The sequence below is a fragment of the Nematolebias whitei genome, chromosome 21 (assembly GCF_014905685.2).
Source record: "Nematolebias whitei isolate Nwh7 chromosome 21, NemWhi1, whole genome shotgun sequence".
Classification (NCBI taxonomy): domain Eukaryota; kingdom Metazoa; phylum Chordata; class Actinopteri; order Cyprinodontiformes; family Rivulidae; genus Nematolebias; species Nematolebias whitei.
The window spans coordinates 16,915,561-16,937,279 of NC_056518.1; the positions used below are offsets into that span (position 1 = coordinate 16,915,561).

At 42.4% G+C, this 21,719-nt stretch overlaps 2 protein-coding genes across 4 annotated transcripts in view; one reads left to right on the top strand and one right to left on the bottom strand.

Annotated features, from left to right (window-relative positions):
* The window catches only part of lrrc9 (leucine rich repeat containing 9), a 13,765-nt gene extending 11,604 nt beyond the window's left edge, over nt 1–2,161 (bottom strand). Inside the window, exons 1-6 of the mRNA XM_037695349.1 lie at nt 2,141–2,161; nt 1,268–1,327; nt 713–931; nt 369–509; nt 178–241; nt 6–76 (exon numbers count right to left, since the gene is read on the bottom strand). Coding sequence (XP_037551277.1) covers nt 6–76; nt 178–241; nt 369–509; nt 713–931; nt 1,268–1,327; nt 2,141–2,161 — 576 coding nt within the window. The remainder of the gene's footprint in view (nt 1–5; nt 77–177; nt 242–368; nt 510–712; nt 932–1,267; nt 1,328–2,140) is intronic.
* A 482-nt stretch (nt 2,162–2,643) lies between these two features.
* rtn1a (reticulon 1a) lies at nt 2,644–21,278 on the top strand. Of its 3 annotated transcripts, XM_037694898.1 has the most exons (9): nt 2,644–3,065; nt 10,008–10,730; nt 11,911–12,588; nt 19,104–19,311; nt 19,396–19,534; nt 19,615–19,684; nt 19,944–19,990; nt 20,066–20,124; nt 20,420–21,278. In XM_037694898.1, exons 1-9 carry the CDS (start codon nt 2,861–2,863, stop codon nt 20,460–20,462), a joined length of 2,172 nt encoding a protein of 723 aa, XP_037550826.1. In that variant the 5' UTR covers nt 2,644–2,860; the 3' UTR covers nt 20,463–21,278. The 3 variants fall into 3 exon arrangements, with proteins under 3 accessions (XP_037550826.1, XP_037550827.1, XP_037550828.1); XM_037694899.1 differs by lacking the exons at nt 2,644–3,065; nt 10,008–10,730; nt 11,911–12,588 and adding an exon at nt 14,424–14,775; XM_037694900.1 differs by lacking the exons at nt 2,644–3,065; nt 10,008–10,730; nt 11,911–12,588 and adding an exon at nt 17,592–17,632.
* The last annotated feature ends 441 nt before the right edge of the window (nt 21,279–21,719 follow it).

The following is a 21,719-nucleotide window of genomic DNA, read 5'->3' on the forward strand; positions in this document are numbered from 1 at the left end:
TTCACCTTAAAGGAGCTGATCCTGTTCCCGGAGAGATTGAGAATCTCAAGGTTGACATTGAGATCAAGGCTGTGGCCTAAAAACAGGGTTTAGAAAAACATATTTGAATTTTTTTTAGTAATAACTTATTAATCATCATCAAACATATCAACAAAAGGGAGAATCTGACCAATTTACCAATCTTTTCAATAATGTTGTCAGCAAGGTTTAGTTCCTGAAGAGATTTAAGTGTGTTGAAGCCCTTTAAAGGTTAAGAGAACACAACCAGTTATGAATGACAAAACATGATGGATGCATGGATGGATGGATGGATGGATGGATGGATGGATGGATGGATGGATATTGTGCAGGTAATTTATAGTTCAAACCTCTATTGTTGTTATGCGGTTATTATTGAGCCACAGGACTTTGAGATTGACTTGAAATTCTAAATTCTTTATCTCACAAATCTGATTTTCGTACAGATACAGTTTCTCCAGTTGTTGACAGTTTTGTAGTCCAAATATTTCCTGCAGTAAAAACACATGTGACACAGGTTATTCTTCAGTCTTTCTGTCATTCTACTGTGTATCATTCACCGATGCAGCTCACTGTCTTTCTTACACTGTATTTTAATTTATTTGGACGTAAGACGTGTGAAGACAACACAATACTGACATTGCTGATGCAGGTTTTACTTGATTTTGTTCAAATATGTTTATGACAAACTCACAGTGAGACGGCACTGGACGACCCAGAGCTCCTGGAGCAGAGGGCAGCACTCAAGCCCCTCTATGTGATCTATGTCCTGGCCCACTATGGTAAGCTGGCGAAGCTCTGGGAAGACGGATAATCCAAGCATTCGTGGGAAACCAGAAAAGAAGATTTCCAGTGACCTGATGTCACTCCCTTCATTTGCACATTTGTCATAGGACAACCCATTAAACAGGCACTGCCAAGAAAAGAAGACAGTTATTTTCAGCATGACCTAATAATAATTTATAACCATATTTTAACAGTTACATTAAACAAATTATGAAAAGTGCACTAACAAGTTGTTAAATAATGTGGCTGGAAGGAGGTTTTAACCTATTGCAAAAATATATTTAACACTTATTAAATAACTTTCATATTATTATTTTGGTGTAAAAAAAATAAATTAAAATCTGTAGCCATTTGAAGCCTTGGCTTTCTACGATGTTTATCTAAATAAATAAAAACTTTTTTGTAGCATTGCATTTTGTCTTTATTCAACATTTGCCATGACATGGACCCTTTTTCTTCTCACCAGCTTTTTATTCACCTCCTCCTCGGCATCTTCACCCTGTTTCATTTTACTGACAGTGGCCTACAAAGACATAAACAAATCTTTCCATGTGAGGTAAGGATGATTACTGTAAACCCATCTGTAACAGGAACAATAACAGCAAGTGTACATGCACAATGATGCTAACTTTGCTAGCAAACTTTTTAGCTCACCTGTCGCAGAAAGAGTAAACACAAACTATTTAAATGACAGATACATTAATTTACCTTTAGTTATTTAATTAACCTTTAGTCTAATCAACATAAATATATTAAAGTGAATCTTTCAAACCAAATAAAATAGAGTCCGTAGTCCATTATAAAGGAAAGACCTCGCTGGTTCATTTGAACTGACAAACCGTTGTATCCAGGCACGAGCGTTTGGTTGCTATGGAAGACCTTGTTCATACTTTGATCTGACAGCAGGGGGCGCTCCACACCTAACTTTACTCACAAACCTGTGAAATATGATTATGCCAAGAAAATGTATCACACAATAGATTACCTCATCAATAAATGAAAACTTCTAACATTTTTTAAAAATGTAAATACATTAAATCCTCCTCATTTTCCCAATGAATCAGACAACTGATATAAACTGTTTCTCTCCATGGAGTTGCTCTCCCTCATTTTATGAGACTCTGAGAAAATATTCTATGTAGTCCATGCTTTTTTTGTGTGTTTATACTTACTGTCGCTGTTCCCTTTGGTAAATCATCAAACCCACTTGTATTTGCGCAAGACTAATTCTCATATCTGTATGTGTGCTTTGAGCAATACATTAAATCATTATTTGTAGTGAAGAAGAACATTTCTAAGGTCCAGAATGCAATTTGCCCAAACATTAGATATTTACAGTCCCGTTGCTATCAGCCATATTTTCATTTTAGAAATCCAACATTTAAAAAGAATATGCAGTGTTCTTAAATATAAATTGGAACAATGAAAACAGCATTTAAGTTGGTCAATCCTCTCCTTTTTGTTTTGTTATTTTCTATGATAATATATGCTTACGACAAAGCTCCTGTGGAGCAATAAACACTGATTTAACACTTATTTAATTATAGGCACTTTGTTTCATTCTTTGTCCATGTTTGTGAGCACAACCTTTGACCCTTAATGGACAGTCTGCATGCAACACTGTGAAAACAAACACCACAGATTAGATGCTGCTTCTTTTTAAGCGTCATTAATTCAAAATAACACCTGCGCGTGCCTTTCTGGATATTAAGACACGTTTCTGCAGCCATTTTCACCAGCTAGTGTTTTTTTTTTCTTTCTAAATATATATATAATGTGTCATGTTTCAAACAAAGTGCCAGCCCTGAGACACCATGACGTCAGCGTCGGATCAGTGAACTAAAACAATCAACCTCCCTCCTGCTTCCCGAACCGACCGCACACTCCGCCTCAGCCCGCGCGCGCGCTACAGACACCCAGGTTCGGCAGCTGACACAGAACCAGCCGGGAGACGCTTTGTTCGCACGCGCGCTCCTCACAACGCACGAAACAGAAAGAGAAGTCCGCAGGAGCAGCCGCGGCGATTCTAGCTTCCGTCCGACAACCGGAAACAAGCATGTCCGCTGAGGAGCTCGGCTCGGAGGGGAAGTGGTTCGGGGACGACTACGAGAGGAGCGGCCTGTTCGGCGGTCCGCCGACCCGGTTCGGTGAGGAATTCAAGCCGAGAGGCGGCGAGGCGGCGGGCGACCTGGATAAACACTTCCATCCTTTCCAGGACGACGGGGAAAGGCCTCGCGTTGCTATGGAAACTGCATCTACAGGTAAAACTCGCGCACATCTCGAGCAAATCTTCACCTTTAGGGCTCGTGTGTTTTAACTGAGGCACATCACGCGACGTTGTGTTGAATATAAACAATGCTGTGGTTTTTAAAGACGCAGTGAGGCTGCGGGCGGCCTTCCTGTCAGCTGGTGCGCATGCAGAGTAAAATAAATAAAGAAATACTTGGTTTGAAAACACCAAACACGGCAGGATGAAAACAACTTTTACACGAAACACTAATATTCCTGAAATATTCCAATAGCTGTGGTTTGAGCATGATATAAAACATCAAGCAACAGAGCACTTAATGTTTGTTTTTCTTATTGCAATCGAAAGTTGATGAAACATGATCTGTTGATAATTCAGTGCTCTCGATTTTTTTTTTTTACATATTGAAGCAAGATTTTAGCACGTGACAAGAAAACAGCCAAATTCTGCATGTTATCAACAATAAATAGACTTTATTAAAATGTTTATTTCCCCTTAAAGGAAAATTGTCCCTTAGCTCACTTTATTTATTGCTATATCAGTTAATTAGTGAGTTTTATTAAACATAAACTCAGTTTTAAGCCTATACGACCTCCAGCTCAAGCTGCTATTTTTACTCCTGAAGCAACATGGCTCTCTATTCACTTGGCGAGCAAAACTAGTCAACCCTGCAGTTTTATTCTCGAACCCACTGAAAAATTCATGAGATTATGCTTTAAAAAAAACCTCAACCCAGACTCAGGCTCCTTCTCATTTGGCATGCTGCGCCTGATCCAAAACATAATAGAAATCATCCTTTTAATGTAAATTCTGAAGGCCTGACATCGCTGAATGCATAAATTAGACTTCAATTTCTTGAAGCCCTTAATTTATTTTTAAAGTAGAGCTTTATCGTTCGAAGCTAAAGTGTAAAATCCACATTTTGTTCAAATATATTTATTAATTTTTGCAGTAACCACTCAGTTTCACTCTCCTGGAAAAGTAAACAAAGCATGTGCTCTACTTTCACAGCAGTCTGCCAGACCAGCTGTGTACGTGCACACAGACAAAAACGTGCACGCTTTGTTTTGGTTTCTAAACGAGAAAGGAATAGCCTTAAATTCCTGCTACTCCCACTGAGCCATGCTCGTAATGTGAAGTAATCTGTCCTGTCACGTTTGTTCTTGGTGGGAGCGCTGCAGCTCACGTCACATCTTTCCAATCAGTTTGGATTTTTCCTGCTCAACCAAACACTTTATGGTGTCCAGTTCAGCTTACGCTTAAGAACTAAGGCAAAGGCAGACAAACATTTTTGCCGGCGTGTTCATGAGTCTGTCCGTTAGCGAAATATCTCCAAAAACCACTGGACAAAAAAAACAATAAAGCTTATAATCATTGGGTGTGCATCTGCATAAGATTCAAGATGGCTGCCACAGTCAAAGTACTTTCAAAAACACAAAAACTGTTATAATTCTGACAATTTTAAAGATATTAAAGTGAAATTTTGTGTGGCAGCTGAGACCAGTCTCCAATCAAATTGCACAAAATATTCATTTAAGCGTTGCCATTTCCTTTTTAGCGTCAACTGTGTTTAACATTTCTCGTGAAGCACAGAACAGATTTAACGAAGGTTCTAGGAAATATTCAGTGGATGTACATCTACAACTGATTACGTTTTGAAGCAACACCACTCAAAAGATGGCTGACGCAGCCAGCGACCTTAGAAAACACAACAATGGCTATAACTCGGTCAGTTCTACAAATATCGAGCTAAAACTTGGTTTGGAAGTAGCTGAGAGTCATTCACAGCACATAACCTGAGCTCTTATTGCATGTTGCTCATAATGTTACTTTTCACCAAAACAACTACAACTCCATCATCTTAGTTCTGATGGTTTTTTTTTAGGATATGCTGTCAATTTTTGTGTTACTTCGAGTCCAAAAAAATCATTTGACGCTATAAATTAGAATGAATTGTGAAACGCTGCATCGTTTGTTTTGGCAACATTTGATCCGAGCCTGTCTTAAACCTTGTTCACAACAGATAGTGCTGCCATCAGCTAAATTACCACATTAAAGGTTCAGATCCCTGCAATCTCTGACAGTGCGGGATAACTCGGCCTTATTTATGTTCAATTTCTACATCAGGCACAAGCAGCCCGAAAGAAATGCGTGCCGAAAGTTGTGCTGCGTCACGATCAAGTCTAATGTGCTAAAACAGTCAGCTGAGTTAACAGACTTACAGCTTTGACATTCACCCTGTCATTCAAGGAACTGTCTTGTTGTGCACGAGCAGTGACATTGCAATTTTGTTCGGCTGCGACGAGACGTTTCTTGTGTAATCCAGTGTCTGAGAGGTGGATTAAGCTTGAGTCTCTGTTTCAGCACTAAGAGGGATGAAACAGTACACTGGATGCCTGACAGGGTCCTTTCCATATCTTTTGGATAGAAGAAGCACTTAGATGAATCTGCCAGGCTGCATAAAACAGCACAGTGCATTTGTGCTGCTGAGAGCTGGGCTCGTTTCCCTCAGGGAGATGCTCAAGCGGTGCAGGTCCTTTAAAATAAAGATGTAAGCAGCTGGAGGGGAGAGGTGAGGTTGTGAACTGAAAAAAGAAACCTCCCCAGAACTTTCAAATTGCTTTTATTAGAGCATCTTTCTCTGAGAAAGGTGTTTCGAGATCAGCAGTAAGGCTCTGAGGGTTACAGCTGACTTTTGCGTTTCAAGTTCAAACAAGCTCTCTAAACAGCATGAGCTGCAGTGCAGCATCCCTGCTTTAACGAGACCAACGAGTCACAATTTTTAACGACCCTTGGATGTGTTCACACAAAACATCGTTGCGATCCATCATGTGTAACGCGATGCTCTGTTGACGTGCAGCTCTTCACATGAGAAGTCCCTGAGCAGGCTGGTGCAAAACTCCTGGGATTAGATCAGAGGCACTCACAGCAGAAACACCACAGATCCATCTACAATGAGTCATATCTGTGTTTTTGTTTTGATTATTATGCGATTCTTTAATTTTATTAGCTTCTTTGAGATCCTTTGTGAGCGTCTGTTTTCTTTTACGCTCCCTGTTAGTTGACATTTTTATCCATTTGTGTTTCTGTATTTCATATTAAGGTCTCTCCGTGTGTAGCTCTATGTTTCAGTGTGTGCTTTCCACTCACACCTTTTACTGGCTTTTACTTTTTCCCTACTTTATGCACGTTTAACAATGGCAAACAAGTATTTGTCCAGGGAAAACTTTAGTAATAATTTCTACAAAAATGCAAAATACATTGATGGTTCTTACAGTAATTGCTCGTCCCTGTTGTCTTGGATCAATGTAGCTGAACCTCAGAGCAGCTCTTCTGTCGACATCTGCTTGTACTTCTGTTCCATCGCTGTAGAGTCATCCTTTTATCAAAGGCCAGCATTAAAGTGAGGTCATTAGTGAGCCAGGTTTGTTGTAATCAATACATTATTAACATACGCACCAAAATTTGGAAGCGAAACCATTAAATCTGGCATTCCTTCAATGAATGACCTTTTGTGCTAGAGTTCTGAACTGAAATCTTATGATGAGAAAGGATATCCATGGGGTCAAATCTAGTAAATGAAGGTACGCATGCAATACTGCAAGCGCTCGCAAGCTCTGTTAGTGTTCATCTATGTGTTGGAGATGACTCTCAGCTGCTAACTCATCCAAGTTTTTATCTCATCAACTATAGATTTGAGTTCTAGTCGTTTTTCTTTTACAGCTTAAAGCAATACACAGTTTGTACATGCAGCTATTATGACTGCATGCACTGTACAGGTAATTTATACTAGTATACGAGAAGAGAAGGAAAAATACTTTTTGTTATAGTGTCATTGTAAACAACATATCCATCCTCTCATACAATATATTTGACTTGTCCTCTGGTGACACACACACACAAATTATAAGCAGCGCCATGGTTCTAAATATACTGAGAGAGTATGTTATTTACTGTCAAAGGCACAGATGGCTTTGGAATAAGAGCGCAGAAAGTGTCGCGATGGATTGATTTCCACAAGGTCGTGCTGTGAAAGAGGACTCCTGAAAGATAACACCACAGTTGATAAGACCACAGCTCGAGTAATGGAGTTGTTACGGAGCTGCAGAGTCACAGATGCCTCAAGGAAAAGCTGAAATGCAGCTTGTTTGGGTGGCGTGTGGAGGCAACATCATCTGTTCCTGCAAGAAACACAAATGTGATGTGCCAAGACTTGAACAAAATAATAGCAGCGAGTGCGCTTCTTAAACCAAGCTGTATTAAATTTACTCCCTTCATATGTTTTCTATGCTTTTTTGTTTTTCCGTTGCCTGATAATTAGGAGGCTGTGTCTTGGCATGGCACAGATTGTCAGGCTGCATTACTTTCAGAGCTGCACTGCCTGCACAGAGGACAACCAAAGGGCTTCCACTCCACAGCACATCCACCAGGACTTTATCTAGCTGCCCCATCCTTTCAGTGGCATGAATGTGCCGTGTGGCAACAACAGCACAACACAATACCTCCATTGTCAAGCCCAATTCCATCCGACTGCAGTGAAGCGTTTGTCTCAGCCTTGTGGGGGCTTCGTGTGTGTGCGCGTCTGTGCTGTCACGTCAGCAGATTCAAAATGCACCCGATCTCCCAACAAGTTTCAAACAACAGCACAGAGCTTGCACGTCGGCTTTTAACTACTGCAGACGCTTGATGCAACTGGTATATTTATCATGTAACGTAGAAGGGTTTGATGAGAATAAGGGTGGGGTGGGTGCGTACGGTCAATCGGATTACAAGCAGCTCTCAGAGGTCACCGTTCTTTGCCGTGTGCAGTGGCTTTGAGTGCTTCCCACTGCACAGCACTTATTTAGACAGAAAATCAATGTGTCAGATTATGATGGGGTTGCCAGAGTGATGACTGATGAGACCACGGCAGAGCACTAAGAGGATTATATATTGGTTAACTTCAGCAGTACATCAAGGGCGTGCATGGCACTAAATTCAGCGTGCCCCACCAGCAGTTTTAATATTCACATGCGGATCCATAAAACATCTCAGTCCATTTAATGCAAAATAACCTGAAGCAGAAACATGTTTAGGCCTGCTTTGTTTTTTTTCTGCTATCAGCGCTCCTCCTATCCCAGTGCAGGACCGTGGTGTTTATGCCTCAGTGCTGTGCTGTGATGTATTGTTAATGACTGAGAGAGCAGCCGTTGAAAGCAGGGGTGGTGGAGCTTCTTTAGAGGAAGCCAAAGAAGGGACGGGACGTCCTGACCTGTTGAGTCTTCTGAATATCAGTCTGCATCCTCTGGAGTTCACTTTGAGGCTGCTATTTTAACTCTTTCCCTCTCATCCAGCTCAGCAGCTGGACTCAGCCTATTTATAGCACCAAAACCGCTGCCCTGGAGAAGCAGGACTGGAGAAGCAGGAGGAGGAGTTTGTGGATGTATAAACTCTGAGCTGCAAACAGGACATGGACCTTTTGCTGTTGCACAGTGCGGCTTTATTCCAAGTGTTCACTTTTTTGACACAACGCTTGTTTAGTTGATGAAATTGGATGTGAATATATACAAAAATTTAACTTTAAAACTGAACTTTAATGTTCTAACAATAAGTGCACCACTTCTTATTTGAAATTTCTACATGTTGTGGTACATTTTTATGACTGCACCCAAGCAATAACTTATTAATACAGTATTTGAAGCCATCTTCCGAATGCAGACACATAACGCAAACAACATTTATGCTTGCACAGCAACTAATATTCCCATAAAACCTGTCTTCAAGAAGAAAATTAAAAAAAGCAAATCACTTAAACCTTCATAAATGGACTGCACTTATATAGCACTTTTCTATCATTCATACAGCATTCTACTAGATCTTTACAAAGAATAATCAGTGCTGTATCACATTCATACACCGATGGGACACACATCGGAGACAATGAGGGGTTCAGTGTCTTTCCTAGGGACACTTCAGCATGTGACTGCTGGTGGAATCAAACCCCCAACTCTTGCATTGGAGGACGACTGCTCTAACCACTCGGCCACAGCCGCCCCTATGCTCTTATATTTCCTATAAGAACACTGATTTTTAAATTTGCTACCAGTCAGTTGAATATTTGTAGAGAGGCAACACATGGCTGGAAGTGTGTGATGCTATTAAGAAACACTTGGTTGGTTAGGTCAAAATTTATGCTAATTTGCATATTTATGTGCAGAAGGACACATGGCAAGGCTAACACGGACATGTGTGTGCACACCTTTATAGTAGCACCTTTTTCAGGGAACGCCTTGCTTATTTTTTGCAACTCCATTTGCTGCAGTCCAGACCTGTCGCCCAGGAGGAAGAAGTCCAAGAAAGAATAAAACCAAAGGAGAACTGTGATCCTTTTCAAATAAACAAAAATAAAAGCACTGGTCTCCTCAGTGCTCAAACAATCAGTGTTGTGAAAAACAGCTGATGCAACACACTGGTGAACATGCTGCAACTGTGTTCAGTTTCAGTGGAGGTTTTCTCTTATATTTGCATTCAGTATTGAGATCTATCAGTCACTACAGGTTTATCCTTGCTTCAATTTTGAAAGGAGAGTTTTTATGTAATATGTGCAGGATTAAAAGCTCAAATGTGACTACAGGCAGCCCTTCGCTGGTATGATTTAGAACAGACTATAGTTGTGTTTTGTGGCTTTTTTAGGGGTGGCTGAACAATCTGTCTTTGTCCGTTGTTGGGTACAAGTACGCTCTGTGTCCGTGTCCTCAGTGATCTGCCCAGTTCGACTCTCACAGGGACACAGTCCCCGTCTCTGGCAGCAGCACAGGCTAAAGTCTAGCTTTGTTTAACTTGTCGTTTTCATTAATCGCTCTGCTCAGAGACTGGCGGGTTTATTCAGTTCCGTGACCTAAAGAACGCTGTCCCGGAGTCTAAAAAAAGTTAAGTCAGGTCCTCTGTCTCTGACTCTCTCTGTCTGTTTTTGTAGATGATCCCATGTCTGGCCTGTTTAGGAAGCCCGTGAATGACGACGGTGATGTTTACACGTCCCTGCTGTCCAATCAGAGCTTCTCAACTGGCCGGGAAGCCTCTTACCTGTCGGACGACCTGAAGCCCTCCAACCACTCCTCTGCCCTGGATCATTTCTCAAGTGACACCTACGACTTCAACTCCAAAAGCAAGATGTCTTCCAGCTTATTGGATGACCTGCCAAAACCTCTGCTGGGCTCAGACAAGACAGAATCCTACAACTACATGGACATCAGCCATGGAGAAGAGCCCCGTGACCATCACCAGGGGGCTCCACCCAACATTTTTGACAAAGGCCCAGCTGATCACGATTTACTGGGCAGCTACATGGACAAGAGCCCTGGAAGAGATGACGAGGATGAAGATGACGACGAGGAAGAAAATCTTGGTCCAGCACTGGGCTCTCACTCTTTCCCCTATGTGGAGGATCCATCTGACGAGGAGCTGACAGATTACCGCTCCTATCGGAACCTGGGTGGGACCCCGCAGACAGCCAGCCCGGTGAAGATCACTCTGACCGAGTCCCAGCTTCCAGGTTATAAGGCTGAGCTGCAGCAACATCCTCCTCCAGTCTCCGAGCGGGAAAACGTCCTGAGCGTGGGTCAACAGGGGGTTCCCACAGTGACTCTGTCGGAGCCGGAGGACGACAGCCCCTCTTCCACTCCCAATACTTCACCAACACGTAAGCACAAACTCACACACAAACACCTGTCTCACCTGTCCAGATGAGTAAAAGAAACTTTTTATGTCTTGTAATCTTATATTACAGTATTTTTCGGCGTATAAGTCGCCGTTTTTTTTTTTTTTTTGCATAGATTTGTCAGTCCTGCGACTTATAAGCCAAAGCAACTTATATACAAGTATATATATTTTTCCATATTCATAATGCAATTTTTGACTGCTGCTTTAACATTTCGAAGATCTGCAACAGCAAGTCCTCCATGCACGCTTGCTTCACTCATCTGGTGCAGGCGCAGGGATGCTGGAGAGCTAGCAGCTCCGGCTGTGATGGATAGATGACCGCCTGGGGGAAATGAAGCTGTTTTGACCATTAAATAAATGCATAATAAACGCGACGGGTCAGCAATGATGCATAATAAATGCGACTTATACGCCGAAGCGACATGTTTTTTTCCTCTTCATGATGCTTTCTTTTGACTGATGCAACTTATACTCCGGAGAGACTTGTATGCCGAAAAATATGATATATGTTGTGGTAAATGTAAATTTTGAGGGACAAGAATGATGGGAAAGAAACAAACACATAATTTGATGAAATAAGCAATCCTCTCCCCCAAAAAAATTCAAGAATGGAAAAAGGAAGGACAAGTATGGGGAAAAACTGGCAAATAAAAACTGGAGCTAAATATACAGCGAGGGAAGTAATGATTAATCAAAGGCGGGTGTGGAAAAAAATAAAATGTGCTGTGAGCACAAAGCAAAACCAAAAAAGAAAACAAGTGCAAAGGACATAAAAACCAATACATTTTTTTAACAAAATCTACAATAGAGGTAATAAAATGCAACACTGTGGAAACATGGACTACAAAAACACACAGAATCAGCACAAAACCTCAACACTGAGACAGCAAATTTTCAAAAAGTGATGACTGTAATTCCACTCTTATCACCCAGCACTGACTCACACCCCAAGCTTTAAACTGGTAAATTGGCAGTGAACCTGCCATTTATATTTTGGCCTCCTAGCTAATTGTACGCAAGCAACCAGTGACATCAACACCACAGGTAATACAGTCAGCTAAACTAGTGCAGTCATGTCCTCGTGTCTGAACGTCAGCTTGTGCTTAGATTTGTAAAATGAATCGAGACATCAGTGACATTTCTTTTTTCTTGGTGAACAGGTAAAGGATTTTCTTCTCAAGACATGTTCAAGACCGAAGCAGGAAAACCTACAACTCCCCAAAACAACCAAGGCACGAAGCCTGGCAGTAAGGACCACGACGGCAGCAGCGCGGAGTCTGGAGACTCAGAGATTGAGCTCGTGTCTGAAGAGCCTCCCAAGACCAGTAGCAACCCATTTGCAGAGCCCCCTAAAAGCAAAGTCACTTTCAGCCAGGCTAACAACCCCTTTGACAATCCTCCAGTTGCCAAGGGTGGTTTTGGCCTCACCGGCGGGCACGCTCCACCCACGGCCTACAGCATTCTGAGGGAGGAGAGAGAGGCCGAGCTCGACAGTGATCTCATCATCGAGTCTGCATCTGAAGAAAGCCCCAAGAGAGAGCAGGGCCTCAAGCAGGGAGTCACCCCTCCCTCCCCTCTGGTTCCCACCACCAGTCCTCCCCGCAGTACCGCTGAAGCAGCCTCAGTCGAACCCCTGATTGCTGAAAAGGTCAAGAACCCGGTGAAAACAGAGGAGGATCGTTACAGCAAGCCAAAGCCCCCAACTGCTGCTGTGCCTCCAGAGGTGAGATCAGAGAAAAAACAGCAGGAGGACATGCACAAACCCACCACCGAGGGCAAAGGAGACACAGGAAAACCTGCTGTGTCGATTCTCTTGGAGGGCTTCAGCAAACAAAAAGGTTAGTTGTTTTTTTTTTCCAAGTGTTTTGGAAACATAAGGATTTTTATTTACTTGTCAAATTATATTGACCCATTAGCACCATCAGCTGCTCGTTCATGAAGCAAAACAAAAAAAGTGCTGAGGTGTTCTTTAATTTCTTAACAAGGTCTTGATTGCATGTAGATTTGTGTTCAGAGCCTGAACCTGTCTTGTGTACAATAAAGTGAGATGTTCATCTGAGTGGGGGGTGCCTCTGAAGAATGAGTGGGAGGAAGGAGATTCTGGTATGCTGTCTATATTTGCTACCCTCTGGTGGAAAACAGAGGGACTCCCTCCCAACAAACAGCAGGGGAAACTGGTTTCACTCACATTTTTGCTCTTTCTTAATAAATAAAACTTCAACTCAGTCTGTAAAAATATAATGAATTAAGGACAAAGCTCCTTTTGCATCTCGACATGATCTGCCTTCATACATCTCTTCTCCTTCCTGTGGATAGATGAGTTTGAAGTCGTAGTAGACAGCTACTGCTTTTTAAGTTAAATTGTTAGATACAAAGCATTTTCACTTTGCTAGTTGTTCAGTTTATTTAAGTAAACCAGAGTTTACATAAATATATGATGTCATAATGTGGAGATTCAAAAGCCGCCTTTACTTATATAATTTTTTTGCATTAATGTTTTAAATTCTATTGGCCTCTAAGCTCATATTTATTTAATGCAGGTTTAAACAAGCATTAATAATGTATATGAACTGTGCATCCCTCTTGTTTTGTTTTCTCTGACCCCAAGAAGCTTCTAGAAATAACACAAAAGCAGGTCACCTGTTTTTCTCCGCCGCTAGAGGGAGCAGTGCACCTTCATCCCTGCTGCTCCTTTAAAGGCCAGCAGATATATTTATGTCATCAGTCGGTGCACCTCCACACCAGTTACCATAGCAACCGTGATGAGGGAGTATGCACCGTCTGGTTTTGGAAAAATTAGCTTCTCCCTCGGTCGCAGCTTGCATCGATGTCAGCCCAGGCTCCAGTAAGCAGAAGGTGTGAGGTGTGGCTGTCTGCAGGGGAGGGGGTTGTTAGGATCAGGATCTGAAGATGAGATCAAACAATGATCAAAACTATTCTGCTCACACCACACAGTCACTTTATGTGTTACGCTTATAAGCATCCTACTTTCTGTTTTTCTTCATCATTTGCGTCCCAACTGTGTGCTGTGAATTGTCAAACACTAATCCATCCTGACGGCAATGAACAAGAAGCATTTAGCCGAAGTCTTTGGCGTTCCTTAACATGAATTATTAAGAACAGCCACTTTGCCTCTTAAATTACTGAGTCATAGAGGGAAAATCCATATGCGTCTCTAACTACAACCTTCGAGACTGCAGCGTCTGAAGAAGTACCAGAGCTGGATGTTTGCCATAATCTTTCTGTGCAATGTGATATTAAGTTAGGCTATATTTAGCCTTTAGGAAACATACTGCATGTAACATCAGAATATAAATTGCTGTTTTGGGCCTCGGAGCATTCGGTCCATGCTGTGTTTATGATTATTATGCTAAAAGGCTACAAGGAACAGGACCGCCTGCTGGTAACGATGTAACGATGTAAATATGTAGCCACATGCGCGAGTGTCTCAACAAACTATATGTTGGATTACCCCCCCACTACCTCCACCGTTACTAGTACGGGGCTTTGTTAGGAGTCTTATTTTGAAACAAAAGCCCCTGAACATCACCACCCACCCGCTCACCCCCCCGAGGCTCTAAATCATCGCACGGATGGTTTGCTGCAGCAGAAACTGTGGTGTGGTGTTTACAATTTGCTCCTCCACTCTTCCCTCCCCCAGCACACAGAAATACACGTACGCACTTTCTTCCCTGCTCCCTCTGTTCGAGCCAGCGCCGCTCCACAGCATCAGTCTTTGTGCTCCGCGAGCCGGCAGCACCTTGGAAACCTCTCCTCCCTCCCTCATTGCCGCCCCCCACCCCCTCCCTGTCGCCTCAGCATCTCTCCTGCATCCTTTTTTCCGCCATTCATGCTTCTCTGGGATGAGTGATTGAGTCCGTTCCACCGGAGAGGGAGACAAAGAAGAAAACGAGATCATAACGAGACGGAGCGAGTGAGAACGAGGATCTAACTGCTCGCCAGCATGCAGGCCACTGCAGACATGACGAAGAAGGAGTGCTCCTGGAGCAACTGGAAGGGCCAGGGTACTGGTGTCTTTACTGTGATTTACTCTGCATCCGTCTGTGTTTTTGTGGCTCTGAGAGGTGGACTGCTGTTTGTGCACGCAGCTTAGATATTCCCAAAACTGCAACAGTCCTGAGTGTGTGAATGCGTTTAGCAGTGAGCGTTAAAAGAATCAACCGCGCAGTTTCACATGGGCACGCCCTTTAACAGAATCCTTTTTGCTCAATGTGTGTGCATCTTAACAATGAAACCATGAGGATGAGAGATGAGAACGATGGGCGTAAATGTGCACATCTGCTCGTCAGTGTGCTTGGCGCCATCTGTGTTGGGTCCATTTAATTATGGATGCCATTGTTATTGATCAAGGCATGCTGTAGTTCACACCCTCCCTGCTGGTTTTTCATGGCCCATGCAGGTTTTTTTTTTTTTGGTTAAAGGAGGCAGTCTGAGCATCCCAGTGGAGCTGACAGACAGTCTCTATGGTAACCAGGACACACCCATCATGATTACATCAACCCTGTCTCCTAGGCCTCCATAGCAGCTTGCAGAGACTGGGCAGGAGAAGAGCATCCACGTGTCTGCTTTTGTGATACGCATGTCTCACAGGAGGGGCCGAAAGAGAAAATGGCACCGCTTCATTCCCACTGTGTTGCTTCTCAGCTGCACTCTTTTTAGGTTTAGCTGGCAGTAACTCAGAATGATGCGCCCGATTGCGGCTTAGATCTGTGAATACAACAACCCATTTTCTATTTGTGCTGCTCCATTTAACAAGTGAACATCTTTGGCTGTATAACGATCTCTGATCAAATTTGTCCACGGCACATAAAAGGCATCAGAATAAACTGACAGCCAACACACAGCAGCACTGATCTCAGCATCGAGCAAGGAATTGATCTGATTTACCTTCAGCTACATATCACCCTAAAGCTGGAAGCATTTTGTTTAGTCATCGTTGTTGCAGAGCACATTACTGATTCTCTGCCAAACTGCTCTGGCCTGATCGATCTATGATGCAGACTTACACAAAGCTGAATCACTAAAAGTGTGACTTATTTAAAAAGGATCACATCTCTGTGACTCAGTGTGATGCAATCATCCAATATGTTGCATGGCAAAAGCGTACAATCTCAGTTGTATACAATTATTACTTGTACATGCTTCCATCTCCATGCATCAAGTAAAATTTTAACTATTGTTGTATTGCTGCACTTAAATCTAGACAGCATGTTCTAAATGAATCAAGTACATAAAGATATGTAAATACACAAATCATTTAGTGCTTCGGACAACTTTTAGAAAGACTTATTTAGAAAGATATATTTTTTGTAGTTGTAAAGTGTTCAAAATATAAGAAAAAGTAAGAATGATTACAATATTTATTGCTCAGGTACTTAGTACAAATACTAAAATACTCAAAGTAATGACACAGCAGATGGCAGGGTTAAAAATGTCTTAATTTTAACTCTTTTTCCTCCATTTTTCTGTGTACTAGTTTCAACTGGACCCATCAAGTGAGCAACAAATATCTTTCAGTGAAAAATATTGGATCTATCCTTTTTAAAACTAGTTGTTTGAAAAGTGTCCACGTATTTTTCAGTCTGGGTGATGGCTCGTTTGAGGCCACAGGGATGTTTTTTTGTGATTTAATTAGGTCAGGCTAAACTAGTTCCACTACAGAAAAGGGGGATGGGAAGTTATATTATTATCAATGATGGAAATCGTTTGTTCCAGTTTTTGCTCATCGTGGGTGAACATCAGTAAAAAATACTCTTCGGCATTATCAGGCAGCAAAACTGTCTGTTTTAAGAAAAGTGTCAAGTTTTTGTCATGGAGAGGTTAAAAATCGTGTCTGTGCTGCCATGTTTTTTACATGTTTTTTACATGCTCCATAGTCAGCGTGTTCAAACTTTTATGCTGCATAAAAGACAGGAGGAGACGTGAGCTCGTATTCTGTGAAGTCATCAAGAAATGTATTCATTTTTTTACCTTTTTAGTGTTAACACATAAGCAGAAGTGATTTTTAAAATTAAAAGGTGAATGTTTTTAATCTTTTATTGTTTTGATCTTATATTTCCATCTACTTCAGTAGCTGAGTGATAATTCAGTCACATTTTCAGGCACACAGTTTATTGTTAATGGGCTCATGAACATGACGTTGTGGTCTGGATCACTGAAACACCCTTTCAAAGCAGATTTTGTCGTTACAGGCTTAAGTCAATGAAACATTTCATTCTTTACTCACACGTCCTGACTCGGCGGCCTGGTGTTTAACCAGCCATTGTCTGTGCGCCCCACAGTAAAAGGGAGTGACCATGTTTATGTGGTGTTTTGGTTGGTTTGTGGACAAATGATGCCGATTCCTCATATTCAGAACAAATTAATTTCTCTCTGTTCCCAAAGGGAGCGCTCACCTTCCCCATCCTCCCTCCTAAGCCCCTCCCTCTCCAAATCTCCCATCTCTCGGTGGCTGGAGGAGAGAAAAATGAACATGGTTACTATGGTAACTGCATCAGGCAGGTGCTCAGCAGATCCTGACCACCGGGGCATTTTAACGGAGCCACAGCCTCAGTAAATTTTTAATATCAGCGACTGAAATCATGAGCTGCAGACCGTGTGCTTTTATTTTGTGCATGTAGTCACAAGTCTGAAAGATCTAACAGACGGTTTGTGCGCTGGATGGCATTGTGGATCTTTGGCGGTCACACCCCATCCACGTCCCCCCTCCCTTCAGCCCTGCTGCTCAGGCGAACATTGGTTGGCTAGCTTTGAGGTGGCCCCTCCCATGCAGAGTGGGGAGGGACTCCCCCTCCAGCGCTCTCCTTTTGTCCGTAGATAAAGCAGCTGCCTTTTTCCACTGTTCAGCCATGGGAGCCGCAGGTCAGTAGCTACACACTTCTACTGCAAACTAAAGGCTTTTCAATCTGCAGCACATCACAAGCTGCTGTCGCCTAACACGTCTCCCCAGGAGGAATATCTGCTGTTTTTGTTGATCTGTGCGTGTTGGTACAGATGTTGTTTGGGCTATTTGTCAGTGGTGACAGCAATAACCTCAGTAAGGAGGGGAGCAGCAGCAGCAGACGGATGCTGCAGAGTTTCTGGTTTGATTTTGACTCATAGGATGAACAGACTGGCTGTAACTCACTATTGTTGTGCTATTTAACTGTGTGACCACTTCATGTGTAGTGAGCAGACGTTAACTTTAGATACAGAGAGTTCTTTCACCCTTCAGTCCCAGCCTGCCTTTTAGGCATCCACAGATGCCTTTTTAGTGGAGAGTAAAGATGGCCGTCATCACTATGCTGCTCACAGCTCTAAGGCTAAAATTAGAGCGGACAGGCAGGCAGCTCAGAGAAGAGCAAGAAACCCAAGAGACTTCAGCAGCAATCTCCTTTTCATAACCGACACAAAACTTCACCACGAAGCAGCAAATAAACCCCAGTGTTCGGTTGGACTTGCAGGAGTGGTTCAGCAGAGGTGAAGCAGGCGGACGGTTCTTATGGAAACAGGCCCATGTTTTCAGACAGCTACCAGAAAATGTTGGCTGCCGAGGCTGTAATGGTACACTGAACTAATCCTCGGTTATCACTTCTTTTTCGGCTCTGCGAGTGGCTTTGAATTACAGACTCCACCGCCCAAAGACGGTGGTGGAAAAACTAGATGTACTGTCTCTATGCATCTTGGTGCTGTGTATTCCTCACATTTCTTCCAGTACAATCATAGAGTGTGAGGCTTCTCACTGCACTGATGAGAAACTAATGTATCGTCATACTTCATCACTGACCACAGCAGCCTACTTAGCCAGGTCACATTGAACTCTTATCAAACTGCTGATAGTGCTACTATTTCAGCTACTGCTTTCTCTGAGCTCTGGCTTAATCATTAATTTTATCCGGAGAGCAGGAATTCAGGTGTATGTACCTTTTGTGTAGTGTTTGCATATATGTTTGTATATGTATGAGACTCAACCAGGTGTTTCTGAAACCTCCAACGGTCACCAAGTCTACCACACACATGCCTGTACAAACACATTTCAGCAAGTTTGAGCCAGCTATCATCATCTGCAGAGGTCGCTCTTATTTTTAGACGCAAATAAACTGAATGAATCACAACCCAGCGGTTTTTATTTTTTGGTTCACTCAAACCTCATGAAAAGCTGGGTTAGGAAGCTGGGTTAAGACAGAATCCCATGACAGCCGCAGCTCCCTGAGGATGCTGGGCTGTCAAGAGCTTCCAGTTATTTGACCCAAATATGCGATATAGCACAAGAGCGTAAGGACTTTGATGCACAGTAGAAGCTTAGGTAATATTTGTAACAAAACCTGTTTGGTTTTTTTTGTTTCTTCTTCAGCGATTGACCTCCTATACTGGAGGAACGTGAAACAGTCAGGTGCCGTGTTCAGCAGTGTGCTCCTGCTCCTCTTCTCCCTGACCCAGTTCAGCGTGGTCAGTGTCGGAGCCTACTTAGCCCTGGCAGCCCTCTCTGCAACCATCAGCTTCAGGATCTACAAGTCTGTGCTGCAGGCCGTGCAGAAGACCGACGAGGGGCATCCCTTCAAGTGAGTGAAACAAGCTTGATGAACAGCGTGGATTTTATTCAAACGTTTGAGACTATAAGCCGTTTCGCCTCGTTCTCTTACCAGAGCTTACCTGGAGATTGAAATCGCCCTGTCTCAGGACCAGATCTGTAAATATGCTGATAAAATCCTGCTGTACACCAACACCTGCATGAAGGAGCTCCGCCGGCTGTTTCTTGTACAAGATCTGATCGACTCTTTGAAGGTTTAACTCATATTTAAACACGTTGTTTGCCTTTAGCGCCGCTGAGAATATAATTTAATCCAAATCATGCTTTTTTTTAGTTTGCAGTTCTGATGTGGCTGCTGACCTACGTGGGCGCTCTGTTTAATGGCCTGACACTGCTCATCCTAGGTGAGGTCATTTAACTACGCAAAATCTGCAGCTTTCAGGCACTGCTGATGACTCACACACTCCAACATCCGCCTGTTGTTAAGAAGACGATTCTTGCTTCACTTCATTTTATCTGATAATTAAGTAGTACAGCATTTTGACACAGAAATTCTTCCGTTTGCGTTAGACAACAGAAGCACTGACACAAACATGTTTTAAACACATTTCCATTTGAGGCCAGGATGTTAACTTACTGGTAATACTTTGTGTTGCTCCTCAGCTGTGGTCTCCATGTTCACCTTGCCTGTGGTCTACGAGAAGCATCAGGTAGGACTGTAATTCGGTTGAACCTTGCCTCGGAAATCTTCTGCAGCTTTTCATCACATCTTTTCTTGCTTTCAGGCACAAATTGATCAATATGTGGGACTAATACGAACCCAGGTCAACTCCGTGGTGGGGAAGTAAGTGGTTGCAGTTTATCGTGCTGATCATTGATCGGAGCAACTAAGAAATAAAAGTTCTCCCATAAGCCATCATGTTCACCTTTCGATAGTTGAAACAAGCTCCAGTTGTAAACATGCTGCACAGGTTGAAGACTGAATCTGTTTTTTTTAGTGATCCTTTTTGGTTTAATTGCAAATTAGTCAACTTTACCAACTGAAATTTGTTTTTGAGCGGCAACACAGCATCAGTCCTACTAGAAATTGAGTCCCTTATTAAAAAAATCATCCGTCAAAGTGTTTTCTCTGGTTTCAGGATCCAGGCAAAGATCCCCGGTGCCAAGAGGAAGGAAGAGTGAATCTGTCCTTGTCACTGCAAAGCTGATGGTCCAGTCCAGCTAAGAGTCAGGCTCACTGCTGGGGGGGCCTGATTGCATCTGTGGGGCGTAGTGCTGTGTCATCTTGGTGTTCTCTAAAAGCATCCACTGGAGAAGCCTTCACCCTGTCTATAGCAGTCCAAACACTAACTCACTGTCACACGTATGTGCATAATCCTGCTTCTAGGTAGACGAGTACACTCAAATCAAAATGAAAAAAAGAAAATGACTTTTTTGTGTTGCTTATTATGAAGTGCATGAAGTCAAGCCTTGGGTAAATATTTGATATCTTTTGTGCAGTTTTTAAATCACACTTTTATTTTTATTTTTTGCTTTTGCAGTGCTTGCCACAAATTGTGTGGTTTAGCATAAAAAGGCTGAATGTCCACAAACGTACTCTGCTGCCAGTGTTAAATACTGCTTCACGTTTCTCAGTAACAGGGGCTTCTCTCATGTCAATATATATATAAATAACAAAAAAAAAAAGATTTCCTTTTGGTGTTTCCAAGCACAAAATAACTTAAGATATGCGTCTTAAATGTGGTAACTGTAGGGTTTTTGCTTTTGTATAACTATAAGGAACAATACACATGCTCACGTTTAGGTACTGTTGTACAACTACTATGAAGACAAGGAGTATCTGGTGATATTTAGCTTGTTTGAATAACTGTCCAACTTTGTACTATGTCAAACTATACTCTGTAGTTCTTTAGACCCTGGACTCTAACTATTTGCACTTACGGTATGTATTTAACTACAAGAATAAGAAAAATAAATGTTCCTTGATGTAACATCTCAGCCATCTCTCTGATGAGTTCACTTCCTCAACGTGACCTGAAAGCTGAAGACGAGTTTCCGTGTGACACATCAGATAACTTTGTGGTGATAAGACAAGACTTGAAAGGCGAGTTATAAATATAAGGCATTTGATTTTTGGCACTGACACGCCTCTCAGAGTAGAGTTCGGTCCGTGCAACTGCTGCGCTGACATTTTTAACTCGACTCGGGGGTCACAAAGAACCTATGTTTGAAGAAGACTGACTGACAAGGCTCATCTGTTGCACACAACTATTTTTAATGGCCCACAGCTGAAACACTTACAAGACTATGGTCACTCTGAATTAAAATGAACTTCAACAGCCACAAAGGTAAAGTGGGAAACTCCTTCAATAAGAAAAAAAAGAAGAAGACATGATTTCACTGCGCTGCTGAACATTACAGCCTCATGTAAACATAAAA